Consider the following 14,215-nt stretch of genomic DNA (forward strand, 5'->3'; position numbering starts at 1 on the left):
CAATGTTCATCTACTGATGAACAACAAAAAAAGTGGTATATCCACATGTTGCAGCATTCATTACTTTTAAAAACTAAAATTGCTACACTAACAAAGTAAAATAGAAACACCTGCCCATCATCTCAATTGATGCAGAACAACTATATGACATACACAAACACCCATTCTAGTAGGACTAGAAGAGAATTTCTTCAACCTGATAAAGGAATCTAGGAAAAGGCATCTACATCATACTTAGTAGTGAAAGACTGAATGTTTTCCCTCTAAAATCAACAACAACACTAGAATGTTTCCATGCTCATCACATCTTTTCACATGGTACCAGAGGTAGCAGGCAATGCAATAAGGCAAGAAAAACAAATAAAAGCCATCCTTAGAAGAAAGAAAAAAATCAAATTCTATTAATTGCAAAACACATTATTGTCTGCATCAAAAATATAATGGAATATACAAAAGAAAAGGTACTACAACTAATAACTAAGTTTAACAAACCTGAAGGGTACAAAATCAACATAAAAATCAATTGTAGTTTTATTATCCAGACACAATTAAAAATTAAATATTAAAAAATACTATTTACAACAGCATCAAATATATAAAATATGTAGAGATAAATCTGACAAAAACTGTGAAAGACCTACATAGTGAAAAATACCAAATATTGTTGAGAACGAATTTTAAAATAATTAAGTTAAAAAAAGAGATATATGTTTGTGGGTAAGAAGACTTGCTACGGTTAGGATATCAATTCCTCCCAAATTGTTCTATAAATTAAACACAATCCAAATATGAGCATGTGCTTTGGTAAAAATTGACAAGTGGGTTCTAAAATTCATATGTAACACAAAAGAAATGGAACCCAAAGCCAAAACCAGTTTGAAAAAGAATGACATTGGAGAATAAATGCTACATAATTTCAAGACTTATGAAACTACAGTAGTTGTAAACAGTGCTATTTTGGTATAAAAGTAGTCAAATTAATTAATAGAACACAATAGAGATTCCAGAAATAGCCTTAACACTTTTTTTTAAAGATTTTATTTATTTGAGAGAGGGAGCACAAGCGGGGGGTGGTGGGGAGGGACAAGCAAACTCCACGCTGAGCCTGGAGCCTGATACAGGGCTCAATCTCACAACCAGGAGATCGTGACCTGAGCCTAAGCCAAGAGTCAGGCACTTAACCGACTGAGCCACCCAGGTACCCCAGCCTTTACACTCCTAATACTCATATATGGGCAACTAATTTTCAACAAAGGTGCAAAAGCAATTCATTGGTTAAAAGAAAGGCTTTAAACAAACTGTGCTAGAACATTTAGATATCCATATGGAGAAAAAAAAGTGATCCATCTCTTGAAACATATACAAATATTAACTCAAGATGGGCTGTATTCTTAAATGGAAAACATAAAAATAAAAAACGTCTAAAAGAAAATGGGAAAATCTTTGTGATCTTAGATTAGGCTAACATTTCTCAAGAGAACGAATTGATACATTGAAATTCATCTTAATTAAAAACTCCTCTTCAGAAAAAAAAATACTCCTAATAGAGTGAAAGCCACAAACTAAAAAAAAGTATTTGCAAATAATATGTCACATAAAATATTTGTATCTGGAATACATAAAGTACTCTGAAAACAATCTAATTTTTTAAAGTGGACAACACACTTCATCAAATTAAATATCTATAAAGAGAGCAAATAATCACATGGCAAATGTTTAATATCATTACTTATTAGAGAAAAGTAAATAAAATGAGAATTAGATACCATTACACACCTATTAGAACAGCTAAAATTAGAAAGACTAACCCTATGAAATACTGAGAGATTTGAAGAACTGAAACTCATACACTCTTGGTGGGAATGCAAAATGGTATAACCCTTTGAAAAATTCTTTCTTAAAAGGTTAAACATACATCTAACATATGATCACTACCCAGTGAAAGTATCTTTCAGTAAAAAATCTAAACAGCTTTTCAATGATGACCAAAATTGCCCCCTGCAAAAATCTATCACAAAATTTGATTCATTCAAAATTTAATCAAAATGAAAAGATCACATTAAATCCAGCTGAGATTATGCAAGTCCTATTTTTTGTTTCCATGTCCAGAATAAGATCTATTGTTATGTCACTCTTCAAGAGTAGAAAAAAATGCACCAAATATAATTTTTAAAATACAGCAAAAAGACTGCCTTTCTTAGCAAAATATATGGAATTGTACTATAAGATTTAAGAAATAGAAATGGTAACATATTAATGAAAACATCAGCATGCAAGATGAATTTTACTATCTGCAAAATCACCTAAAACTAAAAATACAAACTAATTATTTAAAATGAAAAAGTAAAAGTACTTACAATAACATGTTCCTCTAAGTGGATTACCAACATAGCGATTTTCAGAGTCACATCTGTAGAAATAAAAACTCATTTAACTACTGAGCAACAAAATTCAAAAGCTCCATATTTTTCTCCAAGCAAAACAGTAAATTTTACATTAAAACATCCTAAAAACTATAACATTAATCAAAGTTTTAAAAACAAATCTTCAAAATAATTAATGTAGAAAGCCAATATTTGAGCATGAGTAGAGAAAAGAAACAGTGAAGACAAATAGTCACACACACAAGATGATAAAAGGGAATGTCACAAGGCTGATGGGATAAGACTAGGAGTGTGGGGATATATATTCTTCCTTAATAATATGAGAAGAAATTGAAAGTCTTGATAAAGATATAGAGACACTTAGATGAAGGAAGAAAATTTGGGGAAACTATAAATCTACATCATTTTCTTACTTCTGGTATTCTTTGAAATTAATATATTCTTCCCCAGTCTCTACACAATGAATCTATATTTTAAAAAAGATCTGTCCAATTGTGTAATAAAGAAAAGTTTTTTCTAATTGTCCAAACTCTAAATTCAGTTGCTCAAACTCTGAATTTATGTAAGCAGATTATAAAAAATGGAACAACATAAGAGCATTCCAAATCATGAATTCTAAGTTAAATGAAATTCTTCAAAATTATGGTTAATTATAGCAGTGGGAGAAGATCATAAATGTTCTCAAAATTTCTGAAGTTCACATTTTTATATCTGCTTCCAGAATTCAATTAAAATGAGAGTTAGTGCCTAACAGAGATACAGCTTGATTTCACATGTTTTTTCTTTGGAACACCCTCAAAAATAAATTATTATAAAATGATATATACCAGGCTAACTATTTGAATAAAGTGACTTAGTATTTAAAGTATATGTAAAAGTTTAAAAGATGAGAAAGACCTTCCAAAATGTCTTTAGTTTTAATACAGTTAATCAGAACAGAGGAATAATTTTAATATATATTTTTTAGTTAATAAAATATCAAACGGTTGAGAATAATAAGCTAAATAATCAGGTTACATTCTGAATGCATTTTTCAGCCATGTGTTACTAGCTTTTTTATTCATGAGTTGAAGAGTAAATCTTTCTATACTAACTGCAAAATCAGTAGAAATATAATAGTCCTTTATACCACTAACTTTATTTCTCTGTGAAACAATGAAACTTTGGGGGTTAGGTTTCCTATGACTTCCCCGAATGCAACTTTCAAAATGCATGATATATAGTTTCCTAGCTGTAGAAAATGATCATACTCATTATTGCAAGGTTAAGCACGTCAGGTTCTCTACTATTTCTATATTTTGTTCCTTCCTTTAGGCTCACCTCCATAAAACCCATCACTCTGTACAAATACATACAAATACCGAAGGACTGATTTACAATACTATTATANAATGAAACTTTGGGGGTTAGGTTTCCTATGACTTCCCCGAATGCAACTTTCAAAATGCATGATATATAGTTTCCTAGCTGTAGAAAATGATCATACTCATTATTGCAAGGTTAAGCACGTCAGGTTCTCTACTATTTCTGTATTTTGTTCCTTCCTTTAGGCTCACCTCCATAAAACCCATCACTCTGTACAAATACATACAAATACCGAAGGACTGATTTACAATACTATTATAATTCCTTTTTCTGTCACAAAAAAATAAATATGACTTGTTGCAAATGGATATCTCAATACTACTTTTATTTTATTTTTTTAAAGATTTTATTTATTTATTTGAGAGAGAGAGAGAGAGAGAGCACAAGCAGGGGGAGCAGCAGAGGGAGAGGGAGAAGCAGGCTCTCGGCTGAGCCGGAAGCCCGAACCAGGGCTTGATCCCAGGACCCTGACTTCATGACCCAAGCTGAAGGCAGATACTTAACTGACAGAGCCACACGGGTGTCCCTCAATACTACTTTTAGAATAGGAAAATATTCAAAATAATAGTGCCTGCATTGTTATGCGTGATATTCCCTGCATATCTTATTTGTCTAAACAGATGACTTTCAAAGTACCACAGCAATCTAAAATGACTAACTTTGACAAATGTTAAGGATTCCAAGTACTTTTTAACTGATCTATATGTTGACTTTAAGAGCTCTGGATACAAACCTATATTTCCATATAGAAGTTACACAATATTTATTTTGGTTGATAATATTAAGTTTATTCAAATTATTTAATATTATATTGGAATAGAAGTTATTGTGATATGTTACCTTCAACATAATATAATTTTTATAAAGGCATCATTAAAATTTTATTTTCTGCAAACTACAAATTATCTCAGGAGGATGAAATTATATGCTCTTGTTGAGGAAGTAATTTTTCCTACCTTTCATTGCTGAAGCCCAGAATTTTAACAGAAATAAGGAATTAATACCACCTTCTTAAGAACTAAGCTTAGGGGTGCCTGGGTACTTAAGTGGCTGATTCTTGGTTTCAGCTCACATCATAATCTTGGTGTAGTGAGATGGAGCCCCATGATGGGCTCTGTGCTCAGCTTGGAGTCTGCTTCAGATTCTGTTTCCTTCCTCTCCCTCCTCCTCTGCCCCTCCCCTGCTCATGTGCTCAAGTGCTTGCACACACTCTCTCACTCTCTCTAAAAAATAAATAAATAAATAAAACCTTAAAAAAAGTAATTAAGCTGCAAGACTTTATTGCATTCTTAAAGGTGTCCAAACAGAATTATATTCTCTTTTAAATTTTCAAACTCAAAAAATCAAATTAGAATCATATACAGTCTAAAGATCTTTTTATTAATAAGTATTGAGACAATTTTGAATATATTAAAAGTATTTTCAAAATGTATAATTATGAGTGGAGTTTAAACCTCAATTTTTAGTAATTCAATTTCAGCTATCATCTAAAAAAATCACTGCCTATGAATAACTAAAAGAATAAATAATTCCAAAGGAAATATAATGAAACTTTAGGCATAAAACTCAGCCTGCAAAACACAAAAGTAGGCAAAAATATATGCAAACACATTCCTTATTTTTCATTGAGACATCTCAACGTTATTAGGATGGCAGTTAATTTGAAAGGTAATTTTCAATTTTACCAAATAAAAATTCCAGTAAGCTTTAAAGAAGTTAGAAAAGTTGTCTTAATGTTCACATGCAGAAGTAAAAATATAATAGCCCAAGTATCCATTGATAGATGAATGCATAGGAAGATATGGTATGTATACACAATGGAATATNAGCCGAGATGCCCTTCAACAGATGACTGGATTAAGAAGCTGTGGTCCATATATACAATGGAATATTACTCAGCTATCAGAAAGAACGAATTCTCAACATTTGCTGCAACATGGACGGCACTGGAGGAGATAATGCTAAGTGAAATAAGTCAAGCAGAGAAAGACAATTATCATATGATTTCTCTCATCTATGGAACATAAGAACTAGGATGATCGGTAGGGGAAGAAAGGGATAAAGAAAAGGGGGGTAATCAGAAGGGGGAATGAAACATGAGAGACTATGGACTATGAGAAACAAACTGAAGACTTCAGAGGGGAGGGGGTGGGGGAATGGGATAGACTGGTGATGGGTAGTAAGGAGGGCACGTATTGCATGGTGCACTGGGTGTTATACGCAACTAATGAAGCATCAAACTTTACATCGGAATCTGGGGATGTACTGTATGGTGATTAACATAATATAATAAAATAAAATTAAAAAAAAAGAAAAAAACAAATACCATATGATGTGGAATTTAAGAAACAAAACAAGCAAAGGAAAAAAAGAGAGAGAAACCAAGAAATAAACTCTTTTAACTACAGAGAACAAATTGATGGTTACCAGAGGGGAGGAACGTAGGGGGATGGGTGAATAGGTGATGGGGATTAAAGAGTGCACTTATGATGAGCACTAAGTAATGTATAGAATTGTTAAATCACTATATTGTATACCTGCAACTAGTATAACACTATATGTTAACTATACTGGAATTAAAATTAAAAATTCAATAAAAAAAAGAAAAAAAAACAATGAAAAGGAAGAGATTTGAGGGGAACTAGACTTAAAAGATACTAAAATATATTCAAGGTCTATGCAATTAAAATAGTGTAGTATCGGTGCATTGATAGAAAGACCAAAGGTACAAAATAGAAATTCCAGAAACAGGCTCAACTATGATATACTAAAAATCCAGCATATCATATTATAAAAGTGGTATTTTAAATGATCAAGATAAAGTCTTTTTCATAAATGGTATTCAGACAACTGGATAGCCATTTGGAAAAATATAAAATCAGATCCAGTCCTCACACCATACGCATACAAAAAACTCTAAATGGATAAGACATCCTAGCATACAAAATAAAACTNTCTGAGCTGTATACTTCAAAATGATTAAGATGATTAAGATTTTTTAAAATAAAAAATAGTAAACTTCATGTGTGTGTTACCATAATAAAAATGTTTTAAAAATATTAAAAGTGAAGCACTGATACATTGTACAACATCATGAACCTGAAAAATATGCTTAGTGAGAGAATCCAGATGCATAAGACCAGATATTGTAGGATTCCATTCATATGAAATGTCCAGTATAGACACACCCATAAAGACAGAAAATAAAGTAGTAGTTTTCAGGGGCTGGGGTGGGGGGGGGTTGGAAGTGACTACTAATGTGTACATGGTTTCTTTTTGGAGTGATGAAAATGTTCTGGAATTAAATAGTGATGATAGATGCACAATTTTGTGAATATACTTAAACATGCCAAATTCCATACTATATAAGGTGAATTTTATGATATATGGATAAAAAATCAATGTAAGTCTATGTAATGGGATTGTGTGCAGACATTAAAAAATTAACAATGAGAAGAAAGATTATATGGAGAAATCACTAAGCTATATGGTGAAGTTAAAAATACCAAAAAACTAAATGCAAAAACTGTGATGTTGTGAAATGATCAAGGCCAAGATCACCTTTGTGAAATAAAAAACAACACATGTGCAGGTACATGCATTTCACACATGTATCTGTGTATGTAAACAGATACACAAATTTACATGTGGTTCCTCTCCCCCAAGCAATTATTGAAAACTGATTATAATGGTCAACCTTGAAAATTTTTACTTTTCATTTGATATCTTTCCGAACTATTCACTTTTTCTAACCTTATATTATTTGTCTTTTACACTTATTTAATCTTTTGGATGTTTAAAGTGGTTATCTAGGCAAAGAGCTAATAGATCTTTTTGCTTCCTTATTTTTATTTTATAGAATTCTTTAAAAAACCCTAGTGAAACATTATATTAAAAACCTAAAATTAAAAAAAATGTCTAGTCTCACTCCAAATCATTCCTCTTTTTCATTTTATGAAAATCCTACAAAAACTCCATGGTTTTTGTCCTTAGATTGGTACTTAAAAACAATTAACAAAGAAATCCTTTACATTTGTACATGTAAGAGAAAAATTCTTGGCCTTGAGATGAAAGTTGATTTCTGAAAGAAATCAGAATTAACCAACCAAATTCCCAATTCAAAAAATCCAAAAATTTTCCCTCCCTTCACCTATAAGATGAAATCGGAGAGAGAGACAAACCATAAGAGACTCTTAAGTATAGGAAACAAACTGAGGGTTGCTGGAGGGGAGGTGGAGGGAATGGGGTAACTTGGTGATGGGCATTAAGGAGGGCACGTGATGTAATGAGCACTGGGTGCTATATGCAACCGATATATTACTGAACTCTATATCTGAAACTAATGATACACTGTATCTTAAATAATTGAATTTAAATAAAATAAGTAAAAATAAATAAATAAGTAACCCTCCCCCAAATTAAAACTGATTAATATCATGCAGAGGTGGGTTCAATTTTATTCTCTGTTGTCATTTTTTAAGTATAATTGACATACAACATTATATTAGTTTCAGCTATATGACACAATATTTCAAATTTGTATGCATTGGGAAATGATCACCGCTTACCATCTGCCACCACATAAAATTACAAAAAACAAATATATATAAATAGGAAACTTTAAGATTTATTTTCTTAGCATTTTTCAAATTTGCAATACAATATTATTGAGTATAGTCACCATGCTGTATATTACATCCTATGACATATTTATTTCATAACTGAACATTTGTACCTCTTGATCCCCTTTACCCATTTTACCCACTTCCCAAACCTCCTCCCTTTTGGCAACCACCAATCTATTCTCTGTATCTATGAGTTTTGTTTTGCTTTGCTTGTTCATTTGCTTTGTTTTTTTGACTCTACATGTAAATAAAATCATACGGTATTTTTTTTCTCTGTCTTACTTCACTTAGTATAATACCCTATAAGTCCATCCATATTGTCACAAATAGCAATATTTCATGCTTTTTCTTGGTTGAGCCATATTGCATTGTATGAATGTGTGTTTGTGTGCATGTATGTGTGTGTGTGTATACCACTTCTTCTTTATACACGCATCCATCATTGGACACTTAGGTTGTTACTATCTTGGCTATTGTGTGAATAATGCTGCAATGAACATGGTGAATGCATATATCCTTTTGAGTTATTTTTTGTTTCCTTTGGATAAATCCCATAAGTGGAATTGCTGGATCATATGGTAGTTCTGTTTGTAATTTTTTTCAGGAACTTTCATACTGTTTTCCATAGTGATTGCACCAGTTTACATTCCCACCAACAGTGTACAATTGTTCTCTTTTCTCCCCATTCTCACCAACACTTATTTCTTATATTTTTGATAATAGTTATTCTAACAGGTGTGAGGGGATATCTCATTGTGGTTTTGATTTACATTTCCCTGGTAATGAGTGATGTTGATAATCTTTTCATGAAGCTATTGGCCACCTGCTTATCTTCTTTGGAGAAAATGTCTATTCGGATCCTCTGTCCATTTTTAATCAGATTTTTTTTTGCTATGGAGTTGTATGAGTTCTTTATATATATTATGGATTTGGGACCCTTATCAGATATACAATTTGCAAATATTTTCTCCCATTGAGTGCATTGCATTTTTATTTTGTTGATGGCTTCCTTCACTATGCAGAAGCTTCTTAGTTTGATGCAGTCCCATTTGTTTATTTTTGCTTTTGTTGCTATTGCCTTTGGAGCCAGATATAAAAAATTGTATCACCAAAACTGCTGTCAAGGAGGTTATTGCATATGTTTTCTTCTAGGAGTTTTATGGTGTATGGTCTTACATTCAAGTCTTTAATCTGTTTTGAGAAAATTTTTGTGTATGGTGTAAAACAGTGATCCAGTTTCATTCTTTTTCATGTGGCTATCCAGTTTTCCCACCACCATTTATAGAAGAGACTGTTGTTTCCCCTCTGTTGTCATCTTTTGAGCACTTTAAATTATGAAAGAAATTCAGATCTATAACACTTCTCAAATCTGGTTTGATAGCCCTTCAGCCTAATAGTGCCCTCTTCTGGTTTCATGATTCACATTCACCTGGTTCTTCAATGCTTAAAGAAAAAAAAAGTTTAACTTGGAAAAGGTGATGGGGAAAAATCATTTTGAGACCTAGCTGTAAAAGGCTTTAGTTTTCCATTTTAGTATAACAAAAATAAACAAAATTCAGTTGGGGGTATAATGATGGTTACCAAGGACTGGGAGAAGGGGAAAATTTTTTTTAATTAGTATGAAAAAATTCTGGAGACTGGTTGTACATTTTGAATATACTCAACACTACTAAACAGTACACTTAAAAATGATAAAGATGGAAAATTTTATGTTTATTTTACCACAATTAAAAATAAAAAAATAAATCCAGTTGAAATATAAATAGTCCAGGTTGATGGCAGCAGGTTTAAGTTGGGACTGTTTTCACAAGTCAAATGTTTACCATAAGTGTAACACACCTGGATTTGATATAATTTTTAATTCCTGTTATTTTACTAAAATAGGCAACATTTATTTTAATTTACTAAAATGGTAGCTATGAAACAACTTAATTTCAACTTTTACTCTTGGTCTTTTGTCTTGAAGATTGAGAGACTCATCTGAAAAGATAGCAAAAATGTTACCTCATTTACTTCGGAAAACAATGAAATATTCTACAGTATAACTGGGTAGAAGGGATGACATTCACTGAAATAAAAAAAAAAAACTAGGAAAGGAGGAAGTTTTGAGGATTAGGGATAGACCAATTGTTCTCAGTGGGGATGATTTTGCCTCCCAGGGGACATTTGGCAGTGTCTGGAGACATTTTGGTTTTACAGCTGGTGAGGATGTGCTACTGCCCTGTGTTGAGATACTGCTGAACATCCTACAATGCACAGGGCAGGCCCCTACCACAAAGAGGAATCTGGCCTCAAATGTCAGTAGTGCCAAGAGTGAGAAACACTAGGTTAGAGTCCTCTCCCCTGACTTTGGCTACTGTTTCTCAGCCTTTGCTGTAGACTACTCTTCTTCAGTCTACAATTACTCAATTTTCTGTCATTAGCCCACTTCTTTTTTCTCTATATTTTCTCTTGAGGATAACATTCATCTCCAGGACTTCAACTACCAGATCTATGTTGGTGATTCCCACATGTTATGTCTAGTGCCAACTGCTTTTCTAAATCTAAAGCATTGCTTCTCTTGATTTCCCTTTACATGTTTTCATTAACCCATTGATACAATATTTTTCTCTATTAGTAGCATTTGGTAGAAAACCGCAGGGTCATTTATTTCCCAAACATTTATTTAGTGTCTAGTTTGTGTAAAGGGCTCCACTGGTACTTAAAGGAAGGTAGTGATGGTGAAGATGAGAGGCAATCGTGGTTAATAAATACTTTAAATACATGATCCCTGATTATGGCAATAGTTTTAAAAGGAAGAAATTATTATCTCCTGGAAACTATAGCTCTAAGTGTTTAAACGATTACTTAAATATCACAGAGCTTATAAATAACAGAATATTTTAAAAGCTCCATTTTGACATTAAGGATTGAACTCTCTTTTCTAAAAAACACTGAGGACAGTGGTGTAGAAGTGTGGTCTAGTTTGTACATAGACATAGGAGGATGGACTTGAATGATGAAGGTCTAAGAAGTTCCAGTAGCCTTTTCTTCTAAGCCATATTGCACCCTCCTCTGGTTACTTACCGTATATCATAGAATATAATACACCAGATAGTAAGATGATTTATTATTTTCCATAACTCTGGGAAATAGAACAAAAACATTGCCAATTAAAGTATGACATTCCATCAGTTGAGATCGAGATTCATCAACTGAAATTATATACATGTTGAAACATTTAAAAACATTAGACATTTAAAAAAGTAAGCCTTCAGAGATTTCTAATTTGTTAAAATACGAAGAAATAAGTGACGTTACATTTTTTGATATACGGTGACTTTATTTTCCACATTCAATTACCATGGTCAATGCTAGTGTGCTATTGCGCACTTTAGTCCACTAACGCGTTTGCATATTGCTTTTTAAATGGTCCTAGGTAGTTTCATGGCTCTGTATTGTGCTTTGGCAACTCTATAGTAAAGCCCTTAGCTTTTGGATACTTTCTTTGTTCTCCCACCTCCCCCACACCTGCGCACCTCCCCCCCCACCCCGCGCGCTTTTCCACAATCTATGCAAAGTTTATCATTTAGGAGTAAACCTAAATTTCTTCTAATCTTAAAATTGCATAGATTGTATAAGACAGAACATAGATTTAATTACATTTGGGGGGACGGGAAGAGGAAAAACATTAAATATTAAATATAGGCCTCGTTTTCTTAAGACCCTCCCTGTAAAAACATTAAAATAGGGTGGGGTAGGGAGGGGAGGGCGGAGGCGGAGAGGGGATATGCGTTTCAGGATACAGGAAATACGGTAAACGCGAAACCGGGAGGAAGCTCTGTGCCTGCAAGGGACCCGCCGCCATCTCAGGTCTCGGCCTCGCAGGGCCCACCAGAGAGAACTGACGCCCAGTCCTATAATCCTTATGGGGGACCAACCTTGTGCCTCAGGGAGATCCACGCTCCCACCTGGAAATACGCGGGAAATCAGGCCTCCAAAAAAGCGCTGCCTCCTAGCTCCACGGTGGGATTATCCAGAAGGAACTCCCAACGGAGGTAGTAACCCTCTCCCCTCCGCACCTTCTCCTGCATCACCCGGCCTGAAATCGCACCCTCCTCCTCCAGAGAAGTAGTAGAATATACTTCTCTCACCCCAAACCAGGTCAGATTCTTTCATTCTCATCTTGGACATTCAGACTCTCTGCAACTTAATTACGCGATTTCCCAGATCTCTTTCCTCTTTTCTCTATTCTTTCCACGATTTCAAAATTGAAAAACAAATTAACCAACAAAAATGGGGGCATTAAATAGCTCTTTCACAAAATATGTTTGGATGAAATTATGGATATTTATTGAAATTAAGTAATTATTTTTAACAGCTGTGATAACTGTGGTTATATTTTTTAAGAAATAGATTTAAATATTTTGATATGCTTAAAAATAATTCAGTGGGGCCAAAGTGGGGGTTACAAACAAAATGTTTATGAGTTGATCATAACTGGATGATGTATACGTGGAGATTCATTATACTGTTCTCACTACTTTTGTGTATATTTGAAACTTTTCCACTAAAAAAAGTCATTGATTCAAGATCAGTAACATATGGAAAGCCTCATTCCTATGCTAACACGCCTAATTCCTGCGCTGACAGAGGGTATTCTAAAGTGAGTCTTCAGAAATGTGTGTTTCTCTGTGTGTGGCAGGAAAATTTAGTAAGTAAAAAAAAAAAAAAGAAAAGAAAAGAAAAAGAAAAAGAGAAAAAAGTCAGACTATGGTAAGTCAAACCCAAGTGTTTGTTCAGGGTATGCAGGGAGCACTCAGGATGGACGAAATAATTCTGCCTGTTAGTAATCATGACCCATCTAAAAGGAAAGGGGAACTTTGGGTGGGCCCTAAAGGGTAAGTGACCTCTGCTTGTGGAAGGGGAGAAAATGCTTTTCAGGCCTGGTGTTTCCAGGACAAAAGCCCTAAAGCAGGCGTCTTCTGTGAAAAACTTGGGTATAACAATCTTGGAGAAAGACTTGGAGGTGCAATAGAATGTTGCAGGGCCTTGAATGTTATGCTAAGAAGTATATAGTTTAATCCGAAAGTGGTGGTAACCATTGAAGATTTTCAATCAAGTGATGTATTTTAGGAGTCCCAGTTTTTACTCTCAGAGAGACAATCTTCTATTTTGATGACCTTCTAGAATGCAAAAAAGAAAACCAAATCTGATCCAAGCCTCACAGATTCTTGTAATCCAAGGAAACAGGGCATCCTTTCTTCTCACAGGGAATAAACCTTTATGGAGCCCTTGCAAAGGACTAGACATTGTGCTGGGAGCTGCAGGGAATGGATGACAAAGCATAGTGCCTGGTACATAGTAGGAGTGAAACAGATATTTGAATAAGTAAGTCAGTAAATGCTAGGATAAGAGTAGAAACTGAGGAGGCTCTAGACTTGGGACTTAGAGGTAGAGCATAGAAAAAGAATGAGCTCTGTTTTGCTTCAAAGCATCATCCAGTCATTCCTTTACACTCTGATTTGCCTCAATTTTACTTCAAATGTCCAAGGGGTAAGGCATAGGTGATGAGGTTGTGGGATACTGGTGAGGTGAGGTGGGGTGGAGTCCAGAGCCGACAACCAAGAAAGAATTCTTGAGACATCTTTGGTGCAAAATGGTGGTTTATTAAAGCACGGGGACAGGACCCGTGGGCAGAAAGAGCTGCTCCGGAGTCATGAGGAATGGCCCATTATATACCTTCAAGTTGGGAGGGGGTTAGGGATAGCTTAAGTCTCTAAGGAATTTTGGAAGCAAGGTTTCCAGGACCTTGAGGGGGCTAGCTATTGTTGGGAAAAGGTCATTTATTACCATCTAATA

The 14,215-nt window shown here is 33.9% G+C and overlaps 1 protein-coding gene across 4 annotated transcripts in view; it reads left to right on the plus strand.

The window, feature by feature from the left end:
- Window positions 1-12,164: 12,164 nt before the first annotated feature.
- Window positions 12,165-14,215, plus strand: part of NBDY (negative regulator of P-body association) — a 39,166-nt gene continuing 37,115 nt past the window's right edge. For all 4 annotated transcript variants that reach the window (XR_004622339.1, XR_004622337.1, XR_004622338.1 and 1 more), the window contains exon 1: window positions 12,165-12,517. Coding sequence is in view for 1 of the 4 variants with exons in the window: in XM_034649140.1 (XP_034505031.1) it covers window positions 12,282-12,488 (207 nt within the window). In the remaining 3 variants the exon portion in view is untranslated. The remainder of the gene's footprint in view (window positions 12,518-14,215) is intronic.

This window comes from Ailuropoda melanoleuca, chromosome X (assembly GCF_002007445.2).
Source record: "Ailuropoda melanoleuca isolate Jingjing chromosome X, ASM200744v2, whole genome shotgun sequence".
Lineage (NCBI taxonomy): Eukaryota > Metazoa > Chordata > Mammalia > Carnivora > Ursidae > Ailuropoda > Ailuropoda melanoleuca.